This window comes from Piliocolobus tephrosceles, chromosome 17, assembly GCF_002776525.5.
Source record: "Piliocolobus tephrosceles isolate RC106 chromosome 17, ASM277652v3, whole genome shotgun sequence".
Lineage (NCBI taxonomy): Eukaryota > Metazoa > Chordata > Mammalia > Primates > Cercopithecidae > Piliocolobus > Piliocolobus tephrosceles.
The window spans coordinates 73,970,455-73,994,981 of record NC_045450.1 but is presented as its reverse complement, the minus strand read 5'-3'; the positions used below and the strand labels follow the sequence as shown (position 1 = coordinate 73,994,981).

At 55.7% G+C, this 24,527-nt stretch overlaps 1 protein-coding gene across 11 annotated transcripts in view; it reads left to right on the top strand.

The window, feature by feature from the left end:
• Positions 1-19,513, top strand: part of ANKRD11 (ankyrin repeat domain 11) — a 224,209-nt gene extending 204,696 nt beyond the window's left edge. For 9 of the 11 annotated variants that reach the window (XM_023228899.2, XM_023228898.2, XM_023228892.2 and 6 more), the window contains 5 exons: positions 277-6,806; positions 10,671-10,769; positions 10,905-11,048; positions 15,499-15,591; positions 18,470-19,513. In XM_023228899.2, the coding sequence (XP_023084667.1) occupies positions 277-6,806; positions 10,671-10,769; positions 10,905-11,048; positions 15,499-15,591; positions 18,470-18,655 (7,052 nt within the window). In that variant the 3' untranslated portion in view covers positions 18,656-19,513. Of the gene's footprint in view, positions 1-276; positions 6,807-10,670; positions 10,770-10,904; positions 11,049-15,498; positions 15,592-18,372 lie in introns of all 11 variants that reach the window. The other 2 variants (XM_023228893.2, XM_023228897.1) reach the window with 2 other exon arrangements.
• The last annotated feature ends 5,014 nt before the right edge of the window (positions 19,514-24,527 follow it).

Sequence of the window (24,527 nt, the reverse complement as noted above, 5' to 3'; positions counted from 1 at the left end):
AGCTCCTCCTCGGATGCTGGGGGCTTTACAGGAGCTTCTGGACTGCGGGAGACCCTGCCCAGGTGTGTCACTGCCGAGAAGCCTGCAGTCTTGCTTCTAAGATGCCAACCCTGTCTGGTTTCCTCCTGCCTGTGGCTGGTTTCCATGAGTCAAGCAAGTCCGCAGAGGCAGGGTGGGAGCCTTGCCACAGGGCACATCCGCAGAGCCTCCCCCTCTGCCATTCTGGGGAGAGCTGTTTTGAGCCTGCCTGTGACCTCTCCTTCCTGCCTCCAACAGAGAGCTCAGAAGAGGAAGACGCCCCGTCCTTCGCACCTTCCAGTTCAGTCGACGGCAACAACACGGACTCCGAGTTCGAAAAAGGCCTCAAGCACAAGGCCAAGAACCCAGAGCCGCAGAAGGCCACAGCCCCCGTCAAGGATGAGTATGAGTTTGATGAGGACGATGAGCAGGACAGGGTTCCTCCGGTGGACGACAAGCACCTGTTGAAAAAGGACTACAGAAAAGAAACGAAATCCAATAGTTTTATCTCTATACCCAAAATGGAGGTTAAAAGTTACACTAAAAATAACACGATTGCACCAAAGAAAGCATCCCATCGTATCCTGTCAGACACGTCGGACGAGGAGGACGCGAGTGTCACCGTGGGGACAGGAGAGAAGCTGAGACTCTCAGCACATACGATACTGCCTGGTGGTAAGACACGAGAGCCTTCTAATGCCAAGCAGCAGAAGGAAAAAAATAAAGTTAAAAAGAAGCGAAAGAAAGAAACAAAAGGCAGAGAGGTTCGCTTTGGAAAGCGGAATGACAAGTTCTGTTCCTCGGAGTCGGAGAGTGAGTCCTCAGAGAGTGGGGAGGACGACGGGGACTCCCTGGGGAGCTCCAGCTGCCTCAAGGGGTCCCCGCTGGTGCTGAAGGACCCCTCCCTGTTCAGCTCCCTGTCTGCCTCCTCCACCTCGTCCCACGGGAGCTCTGCCGCCCAGAAGCAGAACCCCAACCACACAGACCAGCACACCAAGCACTGGCGGACAGACAATTGGAAAACCATTTCCTCCCCGGCTTGGTCAGAGGTCAGTTCTTTATCAGACTCCACAAGGACGAGACTGACGAGCGAGTCTGACTGCTCCTCTGAGGGCTCCAGTGTGGAATCGCTGAAGCCAGTGAGAAAGAGGCAGGAGCACAGGAAGCGAGCCTCCCTGTCAGAGAAGAAGAGCCCCTTCCTCTCCAGTGCGGAGGGCGCCGTCCCCAAACTGGACAAGGAGGGGAAAGTTGTCAAAAAACATAAAACAAAACACAAACACAAAAACAAGGAGAAGGGACAGTGTTCCATCAGCCAAGAGCTGAAGTTGAAAAGTTTTACTTACGAATATGAGGACTCCAAGCAGAAGTCAGATAAGGCTATACTTTTAGAGAATGATCTTTCCACTGAAAACAAGCTAAAAGTGTTAAAGCATGATCGTGACCACTTTAAAAAAGAGGAGAAACTTAGCAAAATGAAATTAGAAGAAAAAGAATGGCTCTTTAAAGATGAAAAATCGCTGAAGAGAATCAAAGACACGAACAAAGACATCAGCAGGTCTTTCCGAGAAGAGAAAGACCGTTCGAGTAAAGCAGAAAAGGAGAAATCCCTAAAGGAAAAGTCTCCGAAAGAAGAAAAACTGAGACTGTACAAAGAGGAGAGAAAGAAGAAGTCAAAAGACCGGCCCTCAAAATTAGAGAAGAAGAATGATTTAAAAGAGGACAAAATTTCCAAAGAGAAGGAGAAGACTTTCAAAGAAGATAAAGAAAAACTCAAGAAAGAAAAGGTTTATAGGGAAGATTCTGCTTTTGACGAATATTGTAACAAAAATCAGTTTCTGGAGAACGAAGACACCAAATTTAGCCTTTCTGACGATCAGCGAGATCGGTGGTTTTCTGACTTGTCCGATTCATCCTTTGATTTCAAAGGGGAGGACAGCTGGGACTCGCCAGTGACAGACTACAGGGACATGAAGAGCGACTCTGTGGCCAAGCTCATCTTGGAGACGGTGAAGGAGGACAGCAAGGAAAGGAAGCGGGACAGCCGGGCCCGGGAGAAGCGAGACTACAGAGAGCCCTTCTTCCGAAAGAAGGACAGGGACTATTTGGATAAAAACTCTGAGAAGAGGAAAGACCAGACTGAAAAGCATAAAAGTGTCCCCAGCTACCTTTCGGAAAAGGACAAGAAGAGGAGAGAGTCCGCAGAGACAGGGCGGGACAGAAAGGACGCCCTGGAGAGCTGCAAGGAGCGCAGGGATGGCAGGGCCAAGCCCGAGGAGGCATACCGGGAGGAGCTGAAGGAGTGTGGCTGTGAAAGTGGCTTCAAGGACAAGCCCGACTGTGACTTTGGGAAGGGCCTGGAGCCATGGGAACGGCACCACCCAGCACGAGAGAAGGAGAAGAAGGATGGCCCCGATAAGGAAAGGAAGGAGAAAACAAAACCAGAAAAATACAAAGAGAAGTCCAGTGACAAGGACAAAAGTGAGAAATCGATCCTTGATAAGTGTCAGAAGGACAAAGAATTTGATAAATGTTTTAAAGAGAAAAAAGATACCAAGGAAAAACATAAAGACACACATGGCAAAGACAAAGAAAGGAAAGCGTCTCTCGACCAAGGGAAAGAGAAGAAGGAGAAGGCTTTCCCTGGGATCACCTCGGAAGACTTCTCTGAAAAAAAAGATGACAAGAAAGGCAAAGATAAAAGCTGGTACATCGCAGACATCTTCACAGACGAGAGCGAAGACGACAGAGACAGCTACCTGGGGAGTGGGTGCAAGATGGGAGAGGCCGGCGACTTGCTGAGGATGGACGGCCTCCAGGAGAAGGAGGAAGGGCGGGAGGCCTATGCCTCCGACAGACACAGGAAGGCTTCCGACAAGCAGCACCCCGAGAGGCAGAAGGACAAGGAACCCAAAGACAAGAGAAAGGACAGAGGGGCTGCCGACGGGGGGAGAGACAAAAAAGAGAAAGTCTTTGACAAGCACAAGGAGAAGAAGGATAAAGAGTCCACAGAAAAGTATAAGGACAGGAAGGACAGAGCCTCAGTGGACTCCACACAAGACAAGAAAAGTAAACAGAAGCTCCCTGAGAAGGCGGAAAAGAAGCACGCTGCTGAAGACAAGGCCAAAAGCAAACACAAGGAGAAGTCAGATAAAGAACATTCCAAGGAGAGGAAGTCCTCGAGAAGCGCCGACACGGAAAAAAGCCTGCTTGAAAAGTTGGAAGAAGAGGCTCTCCATGAGTACAGAGAAGACTCCAATGATAAGATCAGTGAGGTCTCCTCTGACAGCTTCACGGACCGAGGGCAGGAGCCAGGGCTGACTGCCTTCCTGGAGGTCTCTTTCACGGAGCCACCCGGAGAGGACAAGCCGAGGGAGAGCGCCTGCCTCCCGGAGAAGCTGAAAGAGAAGGAGAGGCACAGACACTCCTCGTCCTCATCCAAGAAGAGCCACGAGCGAGAGAGAGCCAGGAAAGAGAAGAAAGAGAAGGTTGAAGATTACAAGGAGGGCGGTGGCAGGAAGGACTCTGGTCAGTACGAGAAGGACTTGGAGGTGGAGGCTTACGGGGTTCCTTACCACATGAAAGCTGACATAGAAGATGAGCTAGATAAAACCATGGAATTGTTTTCTACCGAAAAAAAAGATAAAAATGATTCTGAGAGAGAACCTTCCAAGAAAATAGAAAAGGAACTAAAGCCTTATGGATCTAGTGCCATCAACATCCTAAAAGAGAAGAAGAAGAGAGAGAAACACAGGGAGAAATGGAGAGACGAGAAGGAGAGGCACCGAGACAGGCATGCGGACGGCCTCCTGCGGCACCACAGGGATGAGCAGAAGCCGGCCACCAGGGACAAGGACAGCCCGCCCCGCGCACTCAAAGAGAAGTCCAGGGACGAGGGCCCGAGGCTCAGCGACGCCAAACTGAAGGAGAAATTCAGGGACAGTGCAGAGAAGGAAAAGGTCGAGCCAGTGAAGATGAGCAACGGGAACGATAAGGTGACGCCATCCAGGGACCCAGGCAAGAAAGACGCCAGGCCCAGGGAGAAGCTCCTGGGGGACGGCGACCTGATGATGACCAGCTTCGAGAGGATGCTCTCCCAGAAGGACCTGGAGATCGAGGAGCGCCACAAGCGGCACAAGGAGAGGATGAAGCAGATGGAGAAGCTGAGGCACCGGTCCGGAGACCCCAAGCTCAAGGAGAAGGCGAAGCTGGCAGACGACGGGCGGAAGAAGGGTCTGGACGTTCCTGCTAAGAAACCGCCGGGCCTGGACCCTCCGTGTAAAGACAAAAAGCTCAAAGAGTCGACTCCTGTTCCACCTGCTGCCGAAAATAAGCTACACCCAGGATCCGGTGCAGACTCCAAAGACTGGCTCACAGGCCCTCACATGAAGGAGGTCCTGCCTGCGTCTCCCAGGCCTGACCAGAGCCGGCCGACTGGCGTGCCCACCCCTACGTCAGTGCTGTCCTGCCCCAGCTACGAGGAGGTGATGCACACGCCCAGGACCCCGTCCTGCAGTGCCGATGACTACGCGGACCTCGTGTTTGACTGCACCGACTCCCAGCACTCCACACCTGTGCCCACCGCTCCCACCAGCGCCTGCTCCCCGTCCTTCTTCGACAGGTTCTCCGTGGCTTCCACTGGGCTTTCGGAAAACGCCAGCCAGGCTTCTGCAAGGCCTCTCTCCACAAACCTTTACCGCTCGGTCTCTGTCGACATTAGGAGGACGCCTGAGGAGGAGTTCGGCGTCGGAGACAAGCTCTTCAGGCAGCACAGCGTTCCTGCTGCCTCCAGCTATGACTCCCCCGTGCCACACTCGATGGAAGACAGGGCGCCCCTGCCCCCAGTTCCCACGGAGAAGTTTGCCTGCTTGTCCCCAGGGTACTACTCCCCAGACTATGGCCTCCCTTCGCCCAAAGTCGATGCTCTGCACTGCCCGCCGGCCGCCGTCGTCACCGTCACCCCATCTCCAGAGGGCGTCTTCTCAAGTTTACAAGCAAAACCTTCCCCTTCCCCCAGAGCTGAGCTGCTGGTTCCTTCCCTTGAAGGGGCCCTTCCCCCGGACCTGGACGCCACCGAGGACCAGCAGGCGACAGCCGCCATCATCCCTCCAGAGCCCAGCTACCTGGAGCCGCTGGACGAGGGTCCGTTCAGCGCCGTCATCACCGAGGAGCCTGTGGAGTGGGCTCACCCCACTGAGCAGACCCTTGCCTCCAGCCTGATCGGGAGCGCCTCCGAAAACCCCGTCAGCTGGCCTGTGGGCTCAGACCTGCTGCTGAAGTCTCCACAGAGGTTCCCCGAGTCCCCAAAACATTTCTGCCCCGCGGACCCCCTGCACTCTGCCGCCTCCGAGGCGCCGTACCCTGCCCCTCCCGCCTCTCCTGCCCCATATACTCTGCCCGTCGCTGAGCCAGGACTGGAGGACGTCAAAGACGGGGTAGAAGCCGTCCCCGCCACCATCTCCACCTCTGAGGCGGCTCCTTACGCCCCTCCCTCCGGGCTGGAGTCCTTCTTCAGCAACTGCAAGTCACTTCCGGAAGCTCCGCTGGACGTGGCCCCAGAGCCCGCCTGTGTAGCCACTGTGGCTCAGGTGGAGGCTCTGGGGCCCCTGGAAAATAGCTTCCTGGACAGCGGCCACAGCCTGTCTAATCTCGGCCAGGTGGAGCCGGTGCCCTGGGCAGACGCCTTCGCCGGCCCCGAGGACGACCTGGACCTGGGGCCCTTCTCCCTGCCGGAGCTTCCCTTGCAGACTAAAGATGTCCCAGACGTTGAAACAGAACCCGTAGAAGAAAGTCTTGCTCCGTCAGGAAAGATCCCTCCAGGGGCCCCTGTGGTCGTGAACGGTGGGGATGTTTCCGCCTTAGTGGCTGAGGAGCAGCCGGCACTGCCTCCCGACCAGGCCTCCACCCAGCTCCCTGCAGAGCTCGAGCCTGAGCCCTCAGAGGAGCCAAAGCTGGACGTGGCTCTGGAAGCTACGGTGGAGGCAGAGGCGGTGCCAGAAGAGAGGGCCCCTGGGGATCTGGACTCTGGCATGGAGCCCACGCCCGTTCCCCCGGAACAGCGCCCACTGGGGAGCGGAGACCAGGGGGCTGAGGCCGAAGGCTTCCCCGCCGCCTCCCTCTGTGCCCCTGACGGCCCCCCCATGGACACTGTGGCACAAGCCCAGGCTGTGGACAGTGCCAGCCCCCAGGACAACATTGAGGCCTCCCGTGCTGCCACCCCAGCCGAAGGCCCTCCCGTCGGCATCCAGCCAGAAGCCACAGAACCAGAACCAAAACCCACGGCCGAAGCCCCGAAGGCCCCCAGAGTGGAGGAGATCCCTCAGCGCATGACCAGGAACCGGGCGCAGATGCTGGCAAACCAGAGCAAGCAGGGCACGCCCCCCTCCGAGAAGGAGTGCACCTCCACCCCCGCCCCGGCCACCAGGGCCAAGGCCCGTGGATCCGAGGACGACGACGCCCAGGCCCAGCATCCGCGCAAACGCCGCTTTCAGCGCTCCACCCAGCAGCTGCAGCAGCAGCTGAACACGTCCACGCAGCAGACGCGGGAGGTGATCCAGCAGACGCTGGCCGCCATTGTGGACGCCATCAAGCTGGATGCCATTGAGCCCTACCACAGCGACAGGGCCAACCCCTACTTCGAATACCTGCAGATCAGGAAGAAGATCGAGGAGAAACGCAAGATCCTGTGCTGCATCACGCCGCAGGCGCCCCAGTGCTACGCAGAGTACGTCACCTACACGGGCTCCTACCTCCTGGACGGCAAGCCGCTCAGCAAGCTCCACATCCCCGTGGTGAGTGTGGGGCCCAGGAGAGCCACTGCGTTCTCTCTCTGGGATGCGTCCGGGGCCCCCTAGTCACGGCTTCCTGCAGCCCATCTTGTCCCGCTCCCGGCCCTTGACCTCTCTCGACCTTCTCCCGCCTGATTAGACACAGCCCCGTTTCTGCTGTGAAGGCAAAAGCCAGAGGCTGCCCAGCTGTTCTGCAGACGCAAGGTCCTTCCTCCAGCTGGTCCGTGCCAGGCCTTGGTCTCCTGACCTCCCCCTCACCCTGGGTACACCGCAGTCCCACTGGTGTGGGGTGCCCCTTCACGCCGCTCACTCTCCCTTCTCCACTCCCCATCCACCAGGACGGCGTCAGCAGAGCCACCCTCTCTGTCTCCAGCCCCTGCTCCCTTCTCCCTTGGACCCATGTGGGTTCCCTGAGCCCCCATACCCACATGATGGACCCCCTCCCCCACCTCCTCCCTTGGGCTTCTAGGACAGCAGAGCTGTAGCTCCCTTGGGGCACATTGGTCCTCGGCCCCCAGCCTCACCTTGTTCAACCCGACCCTGTCACCCCAGTTCCCCAGGCATCATCCCGACCTCTGCAGGCTCAGGTGCAACATCTCAATCACCCCCAGTCCCTTGTGCTGCGTCTGGGCCCAAAATAGATCCCTCCAAATGGGGCCCTGCTCTGAGCACGTTCCCATGAGGGCTTCCTCCCCATGTGCCCTCTGCCCTGGTCACAGGGCCTGACTGGGTTCCCACCTCCTCCTACCACCGAGGTCTTTCCCAGCAGGCACAGGGGTTCCTCATGGTAGAGCCAGAGTCCACCCATCTGCCCTTGGTGATGGCCTGAGCTGTGCATGGCCTCCCCTGCCCTCCTGTTCTCAGGCCCCCCGGGGTCCATGCAGCCCCAGCGTGTGGCATTCTGGCTCTTCCCTGGAGTCTCCTCCCGGACCCCGCGACTCCGCTCACACTCTGCCTGGTGGACTGTGTGGTTGATGCAGGTGTCTCACTTGAGTGTGTGGTGTTATGTCCAGAACGGGTTCTCGGTCACCAACGGCCATTTCCTTCTGGGGCTTCCTGGGCACTGGAACTCATAGGTGGCGCGAGGTACAGCCAGGGGCCCTCCGCACGCGTTGGCTCTGTGGGCCCAGGCCGCCTGAGAGCCCCTTGCCATTGCTGGCCCTGACCTGGCTCAGCTACCCAGCACCCCTCTGATGAGGATGCCAGGGTCTTGCTGAGCTTGCCCTGAGGGTGAGGCTGGGTCTGTGCTACTGCCCGACATGTCAGGGGACACTGTGCAGAACCCAGGAGCGAGCGCCCTCGGGCCCCACCCTGCTGAGCTCTGAGCTCTGTTCCCGGGAGCACAAGGGGCTCTGCACCCAGGGGGACCTCGGCGGTCTTTCCCTTCTCCTGGAGCCTGACCCCAGCCATCCCCGGGGAGGCCCATCCACAGGAGACAGACGGCAGCTGGGTCATGACATTCAGAAAAACCTGCCCCAGGATCTCTCCTCAGTAAGACCTTCTGTACTTTTTGTTGTTTTGGCTGTTGTTTTCTCTTGTTTTAATTGGTGATAACAGTAGTCTGACTGCTGTAGAAAATTTGGAAAATACAGGGAAAAAAGCCACTAGAATCTTGACAATCAGAGTAATCCTGGGAATGTTCTGTGCACCTCCCGCCTGGTCTTTTGAGTACCCCCTAGACTTATACCCAGGCAGGCAGAGGTGCCAGGTGCTCCAGGTACAACCTGAGGCCCGAGGCACAGCTCCTGCAGTAGCTGCCGGCCCTGGGGCTAAGCCGGAGGAAGGGGCGGTGCCCTGTCCCGGCTGTGCGCTAGTTGGAGCTCGCATCAGTCCCACCTTGGAGGTGGCCCACAGAATCCCTGCCACCGACAGGCCCCATCTCAGCAGAAACCCCACATGCAGAACCCTCACTGGGGGGCTGGGCTCGTTGAGGCAGGGTGGATGTGGTGCTGAACAGAGTGAGGTCTGTGGACTAGAGAGACTTAGCTCAATTTTTTAATCAAAAAAAATTTTTTTTTAAAGACAAGTCTGCTCTGTTGCCCAGGCTGGAGTGCAGTGGCATGATCGGCTCACTGAAAGCTCCGCCTCCTGAGTTCAAGCAATTCTCCTGCCTCAAACTCCTGAGTAGCTGGGATTACAGGCGCCCGTCACCATTTCTGGCTTTTATCTTTTGTGTAGAGATGGGGTTTCACCATGTTGGTCAGGCTGGTCTCGAAGTCCTGACCTTGTGATCTGCCCGCCTCAGCCTCCCAAAGTGCTGGGATTACAGGTGTGAGCCATCACGCTCGGCCTAAATCATTAATTTTGAACTGATTTTTGATGGGCAGAAAAGTTCAAAAGCAGCAGAGACAGGTTTATGCACCTGCTGCACGTGCAGCCTCCTCTGAATGTGCCTTAGCAGCCGTGGAGGTGACGAGATGCTGCCATGTGTCCGGGCTGTGGCGGGCCCTCCTGTGCCCTGTGTCCTGGCTGGGAGCTTCTGGGCAGTGTCAGTCAGCAGTGTGGTCAGCGGCCCCAGGCCTGGCCTGTGATGATGGTTCTTAGACAGGAGCCCACAGGCGTGAGGCGGGGCCTTTTGCTCCTGGTGTCATAGGTGACGTGACCTGGAAGCCTGGTCAGGCCCGTCCACCGTGAGTCAAGGTCTCTCCCACTGTGGTGAGTGTGTGTCTTGGAAGAGACGTAGAGACCGTGTAAACCTGTTTCTCTCAGCACATTGTGCGCATTGCTGTCCACAGCTCTTGTCTGCAGCAGTCACTCCTGTGGCGCTGGGCCTGTCTTCCTTTCCTGTGTTTGCTAACTGGAGCTCTGCTGTCAGGAGGAGCTGCCCCTTCCGCCTGCAGGTGCCCAGCGTCGGTCTCATGCCATGTGTTGCCCCAGCCTTGGCTGTCAGAAGCTCCTCCTGGTCTCCCTCTTGTGCGTCCACGTGCCCGTCTGCCCCATGCGCTCCTGTTTCTGACTGGCCCCTCAATGTTCCAGCTGGTCTTGGCCACCCCTCTCTGCCCCACCATTCCCGTGTGGGTCCACCTGTGGGGAGCGGTGGCCCTGGTGCAACTGCTGTGGCCCCCTGAGCACACGGCCGTGTTTTCTGGGTCTGCTTTGGAAACCTGACTCCCTGTGGGCCTGAGGTCTCCCCTGCGCCGTGGGGCTCAGCCTGGCTCCCAGCTTGTGTGTGGCCCTTGTATCTCCAAGAGTGTGAGGCCTCGTCCTGATGGTCTCTGCTGTGTTTACTGCCTTGTTCACTTCCGGTGTGCATGTCGTTTCAGAATGGCTGGCCCACCCGTGAGAACCCTTCCACTGGTGGGAGTGTAGTGCCTGCGCTGCCGGCCCACAGCCCTGCAGCCCCCGCCACGGCGACCTGGGCCAACGCGCTTCCCTCCCCCGAGCCACTGCAACACCACAGGCTCGGTTGTCAGCCTTCATACTCCACTGTGCACGTTACACCCTGGTTGAAAAGCTGATCTGGGGTGCATGGGCCCTCCCTGTGAACATAGGAAGCTCAGCCTACCCCCAGCCCACTCCTGCTGTCTCTCTGTGTCTCCTTTGCACAGTTGGGTGCTCATGCCTGTGTTTTAGGCCTTCCTTGGCACACGATGGCCCACAGATACCGTCCTGCACCTCTCCCTGCACTCCATCTGCTCACCACATGGTGCTGTGCTGGGCCCCGTGGAGGTGTCCGCTCCCCCGTGTCCAGCACATAGGTGGTGTCTAGAAAGCGTCCTGGTGTATCTGTGCTGCTGGGACTGGAGGAGGTCTCCAGGGCAGGCTCCTAGGAGTGGGGAGGCTGAGTCCGGACCCCGGTGAACTCCAGACTGTTCTACGTGCAGTTCCACGGCCCCAGCCGACCCCCCACTCACCTTTTACCTGCAGATCGCACCCCCTCCCTCCCTGGCGGAGCCCCTGAAGGAGCTGTTCAGGCAGCAGGAGGCAGTCCGGGGAAAGCTGCGTCTGCAGCACAGCATCGAGCGGGTAAGTGGGCTGGCACAGGCAGGGGGCGCCATGGCCAGGGCTTTCATGACGCAGGCCCCAGGGGCTGTTGTGTTGAGACAGTGGGGCCTGGGGCGTGACTGTGTCCCAGCTCACTCCACTCCTCTCCTCCTCCAGGAGAAGCTGATCGTGTCCTGTGAGCAGGAGATTCTGCGGGTTCACTGCCGGGCGGCCAGGACCATCGCCAACCAGGCAGTGCCATTCAGCGCCTGCACAATGCTGCTGGACTCCGAGGTCTACAACATGCCCCTGGAGAGCCAGGTAGGCCCCCTTGGCATGCCAGGCCCACGAGTTCAAGCGCCCCCACTCCTTTCCCCTCCCCTTTATAGGATCTGCACTTTGACCAGGAACTTACCTGGTGCTCAGCACCTTGCAGGGGCTGCAGAGTCCTTTGCATGCCTCTAGCCTTGGGCGAGCCTGAGAAAGGAGCCGAGAAGGCTGGAGCAGACAGCTCCCTTCACGGGCAAGGCCCTCGGGCCACTGGCCTGGGCCTCGGCAGCTCAGTCCCTCCACAACACTTGTCCATGCAGTTCCTCAGCTGCCCCTACCTACCTCTCACGGGTGTCAGGGCTGGCTTTGTTTTCTGTTTAAACTGCTGGGCTCGACCTGCAGCTCTCAGGCACCCTGGGGCTGCCACATGGAGGGCTTTCACAGCACAGGCCCCAGGGGCTCTCGTACGGGGACAGCAGGGACACTGGGTGGCTCAGGGGACACACGCACCTAGGTGTGCCGCTCATCTGGGCCAGGGTGGGCTGGACTCAGGGTCCCAGAACTGCAGTCACTATCCTGCCCGTCTGTGGGGCTCCCGCCGCCCCTGCGGCTCCCCTGCCTTTGACCTGTTCTGTCCACTGGGACATAGGATGTGGGCAGCCAGGCCCTGTAGCTCTCCCCAGGGTAGCTCTTCCTGTCTGCCTTCAAGCGGCCCACATGCTGGGCACTCCTGTCTCAGAAATCATCCTCCAGCCACCACTGACCTGTCCATGTGGGCCGCGTGGACCCCGGGTTCTCCCATTGCCTGCCCTGCATCGACCCCTGCCTCTTCCTCAGAGCCCACCGTGCTCAGGTCATGGGCTCCCTGGGCCCCAGGCCCCATATCCTGCTCGGTGGGATGTGCCTGGAGCACATTCCCGCCTCGATGTCCAGGCCTTGCACCAAGACCCCTCATATGTGGCCCCCCGTGACGCCACCCCGGCCCTGGGCTCTCTGAGCTGTGCACTAGGCGTTGCTGTGTAGTGACAGCCAGAGGCTCCAAGGTGTTTAGTTGAAAACATCTCTTAGTGCATTAAAGATCTTCCTTTCCTTTGTATTTTATCAATGTTCCTCATACACACAGTGACAAATTTTATTTTCTTTTTGTGTGTGTGTGATGCAGTCTCGCTCTGTCGCCAGGCTGGAGTGCAGTGGCATGATCTCGGCTCACTGCAACCTCTGGCTCTCGGGTTTGAGCGATTCTCCTGCCTCAGCCTCCCGAGTGGCTGGGATTATAGGCATGCGCTACCACGCCCGGCTGATTTTTGTGTTTTTAGTAGAGACAGGGTGTTAGCATGTCCAGGATGGTCTCGATCTCTTGACCTCATGATCCGCCTGCCTCAGCCTCCCAAAGTGCAGGAGTTACAGTTGTGAGGCACCTCACGCGGCCGACAAATTTTCTTTTAAGAAAACATGAGTTGGACCAAATGATGCCCCAGGGGCTGGATGCTGATAAGTTTGCATTCTCGCACCCCACTTGAGAGTCTGTGAAGGACAGGCAGTTAGGACAGCTCCGTACAGAGCAAAAACGAGGAGGACCAGCTGAGGAGGACCAGCTCGTGCCTCTCACACCTTCCCAGGAAGCATTACTTCCCCCTTTGTTTCTTGAATGGGGTGTCCATCCCCTCAAGCATTTAGCCCTTGAGTTACAAACAATCCAGTTAACACTCTTTATTTTAAAATATACAGTGCAATTACTGTTGGCCATAGTCACCCTGTTGTGCTGTCAAATACTAGGTCTTATTTTTGGTGGGGGGGGGGTTAGTGACAGCCAGAGGCTCCAAGGTGTTTAGTTGAAAACATTAACCATTAACCATTTCTACCTCCCTGCCAGCCCCCCGCCAACCCCTACAACCCTTCCCAGCCTCTGGCGACCGTCTTTCTATTCTCTGTGTCCATGAGTTCAATTGTTCTGATTCTTAGATCCCACAAGTAAGTGAGAACATGTGATGTTTGTCTTTTTATGCTTATTTCACTTAACATAATGATCTCCAGTTCCATCCATGTTGTTGCAAATGACACGATCTCATTCTTCTTTGTGGCTGAATAGTACTCCATTGTGTGTGTACCACGTTTTCTTGACCCATTCGTCTGTTGATGGACACAAGCCTTAGCTATAGTAAACGGAGTTGCATTAAATGTGGAAGTGCAGATACCGTTTCAATATACTGTTTCCTTTCCTTTTTTTGATTCTGAGTCTTCCTCCGTCACCCAGGCTAGAGTGCAGTGGCACAGTTTCAGCTCACTGCAGCCACCGCCTCCCGGGTTCAAGTGATTCTCCTGCTTCGGCTTCCTGGGGACCTGGGATTACAGGCATGAGCCACCGTGCCTGGCCCCCAATTCCTTTCTTTTGGGTCTGTACCCAGCAGTGGGATTGCTGGATCCTATGGTAGCTCAATTTTTAGTTTTTTGAGGAACCGCCAAACGGTTCTCCATAGTGGCTGTATTAATTTACATTCCCACCAACAGGGTACGAGGGTCCCCTTTTCTCCACATCCTCACCAGCATTTGTGATTGCCTGTCTTTTGGATAAAAGCCATTTTAACTGGGGTGATACCTCATTGTACTTTTTATTTGCGTTTCTCTTTTTTTTTTTTTTTTTTTTTGAGACGGAGTCTCGCTCTGTCGCCCAGGCTGGAGTGCAGTGGCACGATCTCGGCTCACTGCAAGCTCCGCCTCCCGGGTTTACGCCATTCTCCTGCCTCAGCCTCCCGAGTAGCTGGGACTACAGGCGCCCGCCATCTCGCCCGGCTAATTTTTTGTATTTTTTAGTAGAGACGGGGTTTCACCGTGTCAGCCAGGATGGTCTCGATCTCCTGACCTCGTGATCCACCCGTCTCGGCCTCCCAAAGTGCTGGGATTACAGGCTTGAGCCACCGCGCCCGGCCTGTTTGCGTTTCTCTTATGAGCATTGATGTTGAGCTCCTTTTCAGATGCCTGTTTGCCATTTGTGTGTCTTCTTTTGAGAAATGTCTATTCAGATCTTTTACCCATTTTTTGATGGGATTATTAGATTTTTTTCGTATCGAGTTAATTGCCTTATATGTTCTGGTTCTGAATCCATGTCTGGGTGAGCGGTTTGCAGGCATTTCCTCCCATTCTGTTGGGTGTCTTTTCACCTTGGTGACTGTGTCCTTTGCTGTGCAGAAGCTTTTTAACTTGATGTGATCCCATTCGTCCATTTTTACTTTGGTTGCCTGTGTGTGGGGGTATTGCTTGAGAAATGTTTGCCCAGGCCAATGTCCTGGAGATTTTCCCAGTGTTTTCTTGTAGTAGTTTCATAGTTTGAGGTCTTGGATTCCAGACTTTAATCCATTTGGGTTTGATGTTTGTATTTGGTGAGAGCTAGGGGTCTCGTTTCACTCCTCTGCGACGCGTAGCCAGTTTTCCCAGTACCGTTTACGGAAGAGACTGTCCTTTCCCTGTGATTGTTATTCTGTTCTTGGCACCTTTGTGGACAGTGAGCTCCCTGCAGGTGTGTGGGTTTCTGTCGGCATTGTCAGCTTCACCCTGAGCCCATGAAAAAGGGGAGGAGCCTGAACATTTTATCCGTGTCCCGTCCTCCAGGACACAGGGACGATGACATGCCTAGAAAGTCCCTCCTGGCCAGGCACGGTGGCTCAAGCCTGTAATCCCAGCACTTTGGGAGGCCGAGACCGGCGAATCACAAGGTCGGGAGATCGAGACCTTCCTGGCTAACACGGTGAAACCCCATCTCTACTAAAGAATACAAAAAACTAGCCGGGCGTGGTGGCGGGCGCCTGTAGTCCCAGCTACTCAGGAGGCTGAGACAGGAGAATGGCGTAAACCTGGGAGGCGGAGCTTGCAGTGAGCTGAGATCCGGCCATTGCACTCCAGCCCGGGCGGCAGAGCGAGACTCCGTCTCAAAAAAAAAAAAAAAGGAAGTCCCTCCCAGGATAAACCCCGTCTCTACTAAAAATATAAAATTAGCCGGGCGTGGTGGCGGGCTCCTGTAAGCCCAGCTACTCAGGAGGCTGAGGCAGGAGAATCGCTTGAACCCGGGAGGTGGAGGCTGCGGTGAGCCGAGATCGTGCCATTGCACTCCAGCCTGGGCAACGAGCGAAACTCCGTCTCTTAAAGTATCTCCCAAGAGTTGGCACTGGGCTGAGCTCTGACTGTCCCATGGGGGCAGGGCTGGGGCCCAGCTCGGGCGGGGCCTGTGGCCACCCAGTGCCCAGGAGACAAAGGCCCAGCCACCTCCACGCGCACTTTAGGGAAGCTGTTTAGAGAGAGGGGCAGGGTGGCACCTGCCATGCCTTGAACGTGAGTCAGTGTGTGGGCGGTGGAATGAGGCTGCCCCTTTGGTTTTTCCCTTGAGAAAGGTCACTAGCATTGCTCAGGCTGGCACTGAGAAAGGTCGCTGTAGCATCGCTCAGGCTGGCACGCCTTCCCATCGCGGGCTCTGGGTTTCCTGATGAAACCCCGTGTTTGGTCTCCACAGGGTGACGAGAACAAGTCAGTGCGTGACCGTTTCAACGCCCGCCAGTTCATCTCCTGGCTCCAGGACGTGGACGACAAGTACGACCGCATGAAGGTTGGTGTTGCGCTTCCCGCCCAGCTCTGCCTGGGCACTCCAGCTGCCTCTGGGGCCAAGGGAGGCTGCTGCCTAGTTCTGTGATGGGCGGTGACAATTTCAGATTCTCTTAACCTGGCCGATGCGTTCAGGGAGGTGAGGTCCTGTCGCTGCATGTGGCCGCCTCAGTCCTCCCTTCTGTCCCGGTGTGCAGGCAGCGGCTCCTGTGGCCAGCTGAACAGGACCCTAGACTTGATGGTCAGAACTCCTGGGACCGCCCCGTGAGCCCCCTCTAAGGTCTCAGCATTCACCCTCCACTGCTCTGGAAGTGCTCGCCAGGGCAGCGGGCAGAGGCAGGATAGGTGCCAGGAAGGGCAGCACACCCTCAGTCCCAGTCGCTAGGGCTGTTCACCCGGACACCCTGGAGGATCCACCAGGAAGCAACGGAAAGCGGAAACTTGCCAAGTGACAGAACTTTAAAGTCAGCGTCACCCTGTGCAGTCGCCAGCCAGGCCCGGGAGCAGGTGGCTCTGACTACCTGCAGCATCAGGCTCAGCACCACCCCGGTCCCTGAACCAAGCACCCATGTGTCATGCTGTAGCTTTTGGGTGCAGATGAGAACCACCAGCCCTAACCTGGTGGGAGCCAGGGTATTTGCGGGGCGTGGCTTGTGCTGAGGCAGAAACTCAGGTCTGAGCTGTAACTGAGTGTGCGTTTCTGGCCAGCCCCAAGGTGACGGTGCAGGAAGTCACTCACACCACACCCTCCCCAGGCCACCAGGCCCTTCCTAACCAAAGCTGCGAGAAAAGACTGAAGGCTTCATAAAGACACAGGGAAGACTTTCCTGTAAGAAGATAAATGTTTGACTACATTAAAATGGGACTTTGGGCCGGGTACGGTGGCTCACACCTGTAATCCCAGCACTTTGGGAGGCCAAGGTGGGCGGATCACCTGAGGTCAGCCTGGCCAACATGGTGAAACCCCGTCTCCACTAAAAATACAAAATTAGCCGGGCGTGGTGGCACATGCCTGTAATCTCAACTACTTGGAGGCTGAGGCAGGAGAATCGCTTGAACCAGGGAGGCAGAGGTTGCTATGAGCCAAGATCACGTCATTGCACTCCAGCCTGGGCAACAAGAACGAAACTCTGTCTTTAAAAAAAAAAATTGGGACTTTATACATACATTAAAAATGCCACATAGTGTTAGCACCATCTGTGCAGATAGAACCCTTACAAACTAATACAAAAAATGGTACACAAAAAAATAATTTATATAAAGAGACATTCCACAAAGGAGATAATGAAAAGATACTCACTGTGATCATTAACATCAGGACCACAGATGAAGCAAGATCTCATTTAAAGGTCATCTGCAGGGTTGGGAGCCGGTATCACTGCAGTATTGGGAGAAGCGTCAATTAGTAGATTTTTATTAAGTAAACTGACTATATCTATCAAATTTCAAAATGCTTTTACCACCTCACCTAGCTATTTCACTTTAGTAATTTAAAACTTAGGGTTATGGCCAGGCACAGTGGCGCACACCTGTAATCCCAGCACTGTGGGAGGCCAAGGTGGGCAGATGACCTGAGGTCAGGAGTTCGAGACCAGCCTGGCCAACATGGTGAAACCTTGTCTCTACTAAATACTAGAAATACAAAAGTTAGCCGGGCGTGGTGGTGCGTGCCTGTAATTCTGGGAGACTGAGGCGTGAGAATCATTTGAACCCTGGAGACGGAGGTTGCAGTGAGCCAAGATTGTACCACCACACTCCAGCCTGGGTGACAAAATTTTTTAAAAGCCTTAGGGATATGTATAAAAATATTCACTGAAACAATCTAATACACTGGAAACTCAGAGGCCCATCAGTAATTCAGTGACTCACTGGAGTTTGGAACATCCGAAGGGTTACATGATTCCATGTGGTGATCGACACTGGCGATGATGTGTGAGCTGCCGAATAAAAGCTGTAGCTGTACGGCCCCTGAGGACTGGGAACCCATCCTGAGCTTCAAAACCAATTTAGTGCTGAATAAAAGCTGTACGGCCCCCTGAGGACTGGGAATCCATCCTGAGCTTCAAAACCAATTTAGCATATATATATATATATATATGTTGAGAAAAATTTAGAGACAGACATTACCACACTGTGGCTGGCCAACATTGCAAAACCCCATCTCTACAAAAATTAGCCGGGCACGGTAGCACTTGTAGTCCCAGCTACTCGGGAGGTTGAGGAGGGCGGATCCGGAGGTCAAGGCTGCTGTGAGTCACGATTACACCACTGCTCCCCAGCCTCGAGACTCTATCTAAAAAAAGATTTTCTACACAGTTGCTGTGACATACCAGTATTCCCTGAGCCATGTTTAAATTTCTCCATTAGTTCCCAAAATATGTCCTATCCCAGTCCAGTCCTGTTATGTGCACTTGTAAATGGCATAGTTTCTACTGGAATACAAGTAAGACTATCACTGGCCATAAATAATTATAAAATGATGAAAGGAAAGCTGTTAGATTCTAATAAGCTGCAGTGGCTGCTGGAGGTGAGCCCCAGGCCGACCCAGAGCAGGGCAGGGCCCTCGGGCCGGGATGGGGGTGCCACAGACAGCAGTCTTGGGAACAGACATCCAGCACAGCTGGTGCTGCGGTCCCGTGTGATAACTAGACACCAGGGGCAAGTACAGCTGGTCCTGGGTATGTGCCCCCTGCCAGCCGCACCACAGCAGGCAGAGGGTTCCAGGGGGCCTGGCCCATACCAGGGTAGGTTCACAGCCCTGTCACGCCCTGGGCCCTGCTGGCAGCTGAGGTCGGCAGAGTCTGGGGCTCTCCCTTCACTCCTCCTCCTCCTCCTCCTCCTCCTCCCCCTCCTCCCCTCTCTCCCCGCTGTGTGTCCCACAGACCTGCCTCCTTATGCGGCAGCAGCATGAGGCCGCGGCCCTGAACGCTGTGCAGAGGATGGAGTGGCAGCTGAAGGTGCAGGAGCTGGACCCCGCCGGGCACAAGTCCCTGTGCGTGAACGAGGTGCCCTCTTTCTACGTGCCCATGGTTGACGTCAACGACGACTTTGTGTTGTTGCCGGCGTGACACCGCGGGATGGCTGCAGGACGCAGGCAAGGGCCGCACAGCTGCCCAGGGCTGCTGCTAAGCCCCAGGGGCAGAGGAGGGAGCGCCATGTCCACCCGGGCGGGGAGAGACCCCGAGAGAGACTGCACGTGGCCACAGCGTCTCCATCCCTTCCAGACTGGTCCAGACGTCGGGGAGGTGAAACACGTCTCTTCTCTACCAGCTGCCGCGGCGGGGGCAAAGCCCCCAGAGCCTCACTGGCCCCGGCGGGACGAGGAGATCATGCCGGGCGCGCACACATGGCAGCTTCTGTCTGAAAACGGTGACCTTCGGGCCCTTTTCTCCAGCAACTGCAGAGGCATTTCAGGAGTTGGAGAGCGGAGTGCATTTTTTAAAATTTTTGTTCCATTCTGATCAACTAAAGAAAATTAAGGTGTCCACCTCTCACAAACAGTGACCTCCAGGTCAGAGGGGCAGGAGCCCCATCCCAGCCATGGCCCTGTTGCCACAGAGCTGCGACAGCCTCAGACTGGGCATAAGACCTGGTGCGGAGCCAGGCTGAGGGACACAGAGCCAGGACTCCCAGGCGTATTTTTAATGGAGTCAAATCCACGTGGTTTGTATCTTCTTTCCTTTAATCTTGGGCATTTTGTTTCTCTTTCTGAGAACATAACTTGAAACACTACAGAGCCAATAATCATATAAAAAGTGTATCGGTAAACGCTGTACAGTTTTATATACATTCACAATGTACTTTTGCTGCCTTCTAGATAATTTATTTTGCAACACATTACTGCACAGTTGTAAATAACTTATGTACTGTAACATCACTTTCAGTTATGTGTAAAGAAATAAATAAATTAATTAAAATGCTGTTTGAATAGTTGCCTCCCTCTCAGGAGAGGGGCTGTGTGGGACTGAGACAGTGTCGTCCCTCTCAGTGACCTTCTTACTCCCAGGACAGATGTGGGTCATGCCTGTAATCCCAGCATTGTGGGAGGCTGAGGCGGGGGTCTGAGACCAGCCTGGCCAACATGGCAAAATCCCATCTCTACTAAAAGTACAAAAATTAGCTGGGTGTGGTGGCACGCACCTGTAGTCCCGGCTACTCCAGAGGCTGAGGCAGGAGAACCATTTGAACCCAGGAGGTGGAGGCTGCAGTGAGCCGAGATCATGCCACTGTACTCCATAGGCAGGCTCTGTCTGGGGGAAAAAAAAACTTTTTCCTACCAAATTGTTAGCTTTTAATTGTGAAACAAATTGTATGTTCCCCTCCTCCTCTGCCATTACACAGACTGGGAATGCTGGGAAATCAGGTGAAGGCAGCTCCTCGGCGACAGGACCCCATTCCTCACCGTTGAATGCAGGTGCTTCTGCACTCGCGTGGACGGGCTCAGGGCGCCTTTATCTTGCTGCAGGGCCATGCAGGAAAGTAGAAGGGGCCAGCCCTGGGCCATCTGCCCCACAGGGCCTGTGAGACGTTGGAGAGAAACAGGAGCATCACTCCTCACGGACCTGAGCACTGCAGCCGTGGACAGACCCTGTGGCCAGCGGCGGACGCCCCTGAGCTTCAGCTGGCAGCGGGCTGGCTTGTGCCATTGCCCACAGGTCCCTGGCAGCCACAGCTGGCGAGGGTCCCCACTTCGAGAGCCCTGTCCTGGCTGGAAGGCAGCCCAGGCAAGCGTGGAGATGCGAGGCCTCGCCTCCGAGGGTGCTGCTCTCTGCTGGGTCTTGGCTCAGAGGATGCCTGCCAGGGCCCTCCAGCTAGTGTGGCTCCAGGAGACTGTTGGCCCCCGGTGTGACGGGAGGGTGCGTTGAGGGAGACGCCTCACCCTTTTCCTTCTGAGCTCTGTCTCCCCTGTACCTAGGGGCTGGGAAAGGAGTGGCAGCTGCAGAGATCACCCATGCATCAGAATCAATAGGGGTCCTGGTCACTGGGTCCCCTGCGGAGGAACCTGACCTGGGAGGGTCCCTGAGCCCTGCCAGGCTGAGCCGCTGGCGGGGGCAGTGCCTTCATTCCCTCCAAGGCCCCTGTGAGCTCCCTCGCCGGCCGGGCCCCTGCATGGGGTTGAGGGTGGGCGTGGGTCGTGCCCTCTCTCCTGTCTTCCATCTGTGCACAAAGCTCTTGTGGGTTCCCTCCTGTTCCCTTCAGGGCTCAGCCTGGGTAAAAGCAGGGTGGTCCACCTCGTGTATGGGCTTGGGGTGAGGGTGTGGAGCAGCCAGAAGGTTCCAGTATATTTTTCTGGGTTCGGATTAGCTGTGGTTTGTTGTGGGGGTTTTGGGGGTTTTTGTTTGTTTTTGAGATGGAGTCTTGCTCTGTCCCCCAGGCTGGATGGAGTACCATAGCGCGATCTCGGCTCACTGTAGCCTCCACCTCCTGGGTTCATACGGTTCTCCTGCCTCAGCCTCCCGAGTAGCTGGGATTACAGGCGCTCACCACCACACCTGGCTAGTTTTTGTATTTTTAGTAGAGGTGGTTTCACCATCTTGGCCAGGTTTTTTGTTTTCTTCGCCCACCCCCACCCCCGACCCACCCCCATCACAGAACTTTGGCCACAAACTTCCTTTAAGCTTTAAAAGAAAAACCTGAATCCGTCTGTGCCACACAGAGCACGCCGCAGTTCCAGCCCACGGTGGTGACGACGTCCCGGCCATCATGCTGTGCCTCCCCCCGTCTCGGGTGCCCACGAGGGGCGTCAGGCACGAGCAGCTCCCCTCCGGCTCCCTCCCTGGTCTGCTGGAGTATCGACTCGTACCTGCCGGAGATGCCACACACACGATGCCCATACAGCCTCCCGCCACAGGGAACAAGAGAGCCTGCCGTCCCTCAGAGAGATTTGTGAATAAACACTGAGAAATATCGAGTACCCAGAGCCTGCATGCCAGCCTGGAGACCCTGCTGCCCGGGGCACCCATGTGGGCATCAGACCACCCTTGGGAGGCTCTGGCTGGAGCTGGAGGAAGATGGTGTAACCCCACCCACTCACCTACATCCGGGGAACCCCGGCTCTGGAGCAGGCTGGCTCTGACTGCCTTGCTGGTGAGAGGGTCCATGCCCTGAAACTCAAGCCTTCCTGATCCCTTCTCTTCCAGAGGCCTCAGGACTGCCATCAGCACCAAAACCAAAGCACAGCGCAACTGAGTGTCGGCCCCCGGGCACTCCAGGGAAGCCGGCGCCCCTCCCCGGCACAGGGTCCCCCTCTCGGGAAGCCTTGCCAAGGGGTAGGACCCCAGGCTTCAACAGAAAAAGGAAAGAAAGACGGGTTTTTTTTTTTTTTTTTTCTGCTGCAGAAGAGAAGCAGGTGGCTTTTGTAAAACCTGGAAGGAGGTGAGAGGTTCTCATGGAAAGCCCATGAGCCATCAGCCCCCTGCATAGAGTGTGCCTGCTCTGCCCAAGCGACCATGCAGCGTCTCCCTCCGGGGGCCTCCATTTCCAAGTGGCAGCTGGGCCTGAGCCTGGCAGGAGGGGAAGGATCCCAGCACATGGAAACGAGCCGCACGCAGCCTCCACCTCCCCCCACACCAGGGAGCTGCTTTGCTCCTTCCTGTTGGGGGACAGCAAAGACAGTCCCACAGGAGAGTAGAAAGAACTGGGCCCAGCTTGCCTCTGTTGGAAAGCAGAATGAAATACTGAAGCTAGCGAGAAGGACCCGCAGGCAGTGAGAAGGCAGCCATGGGATCAGTGAGCTCGGACGGGGTGCGAGCTGCACACCAGAGCTGGGGGAGTGAGGTGGTATAAACCCGACAGCCCCATTACTGGGCACAGAACGTCACTCACATCTGAAATTACCTGTGATAGATAAACTGGAAACTCCCAGCTGCTCGGGAGGCTGCCCCAGGAGGGTCACGTGAGTCCAGGAGCTCAAGGCCACAGCGTGCCATGAGTGGGCCTGTCAACAGCCACTGCCCTCCTGCCTGGGCAGCTCAGCAAGACCCTGTCTTTAAAACCAAAAATCAGGCTGGCTATGGTATTTCACACCTACAATCACAACGGGAAGCCAAGGCCAGAGGATGCTTGAGCGCAGGAGTTCACGTCCAGCCTGGACAACATAAGACGCCGTCTCAACAACAAAAAACAGGTGGAGTGCGTCTGTGGTCCCAGCTACTCGGGAGGCCGAGGCAGGAGGATCGCCTGAGCCCGGGAGGTTGAGGCTGCAGTGAGCTGTGATAGTGCCCTGCACTCCAGCCTGGGGGACAGAGCAAGACTCTGTCTTCAAAAAAAAAAAAAAAAAAAATACCGGCTGGGGGTGGTGGCTCAGGCCTGTAATCCCAGCACTTTGGGAGGCTGAGGCATGTGGCTCACCTGAGGTCAGGAGTTCGAGACCAGCCTGGCCAACATGGAGAAACCCCATCTCTACTAAAAATACAAAATTAGCCGGGCGTGGTGGCACATGCCTATGATCCCAGCTACTCAGGAGGCAGAGGCAGGAGAATGGCTTGAACCTGGGAGGTGGAGGGGGTTGCGGTAAACCGAGATCATGCCATTGGACCCCAGGCTGGGCCAGAAGAGCAAAACTCCATCTCAAAAAAAAAGATACCAAGTTAAAATAGCAGCAGCCAGAGCCATTTACCCTGCAGTCAAGACCCTTAAAATTAAGAAAAGGGGAAATAAATGATAAATGTCAAACAGCTGTGTAGAGACTATGTCCCAGGTCAGAACCTCTGAGCAGAGGGTGAGTTGATGTGATAGAAAGGACACAGGACTTCCAGGGTAGCAGAGCAAGTCCCTCTGAAAATCCCTCCTCCAGAAAAGCAATGAAAACACTAGGGAAAAAAATTGTCAACATTAACTTTTTCAGAACTCTGGAAATTATTAACCAAGGCTTACAATAATTTAATGAATGTTTATTAAAGAAAAACAGTTGAGGCTTGGCATGGTGGCTCACGCCTGTAATCCCAGCACTTTGGGAGGCCAAGGTGGGTGGATCACGAGGTCAGGAGTTCAAGACCAGCCTGGCCAACATGGTAAAACCTTGTCCCTACTACAAATACAAACATTAGCCGGGCGTGGTGGTGTGCACCTGTAATCCCAACTACTTGGGAGGCTGAGACAGGAGAATTGCTTGAACCCGGGAGGCAGAGGTTGCAGTGACCCAAGATTGCACCAGTATACTCCAGCCTGGGCAACAGAGCAAGACTCTGTCTCCAGAAAGAAAAAATAAAAAGAGGCCGGGCGCGGTGGCTCAAGCCTGTAATCCCAGCACTTTGGGAGGCCGAGACGGGCGGATCACGAGGTCAGGAGGTCGAGACCATCCTGGCTAACACGGTGAAACCCCGTCTCTACTAAAAAATACAAAAAACTAGCCGGGCGAGGTGGCGGGCACCTGTAGTCCCAGCTACTCGGGAGGCTGAGGCAGGAGAATGGCGGGAACCCAGGAGGCGGAGCTTGCAGTGAGCTGAGATCCGGCCACTGCACTCCAGCCCGGGCGACAGAGGGAGACTCCATCTCAAAAAAAAAAAAAAAGAAAAGAATAAAGAAAAAGAAAAACAGCTGAATCTTGGTACAGAGAGATTTGTGTCATTTTAACTTGCCATGTTTCATTCTCCTTACCCCGACTCCCTGGTGCTTTGAAAACTAGCAGCCGGGCAGCTAGTGGAGAGGCAGGCTCAGTGTGAGCCCCACAAAAGTCCAACCCCAGAGACAGCTGTTGCCATCTTGATGGGGACAGGAGGCAGAGACATTCTAGGCAAACAGGGGCAGGTGAAGAAATTCTAGGCCCTGGTGAAGCCCCAGCCTCAAGCTGAAAAGCCTGAGACCACAGCCCACCGTGAGAACTTCCATCCCTGCTTTCCTGCCCTAATGTTGCCTGTTCCTAAACCAGCTGTGATCCAACCTTGTCCCCCGCCATCCTGTGTCTATAAAGACCCCAGCGTCAGCCGGCAGAGGAGAAGC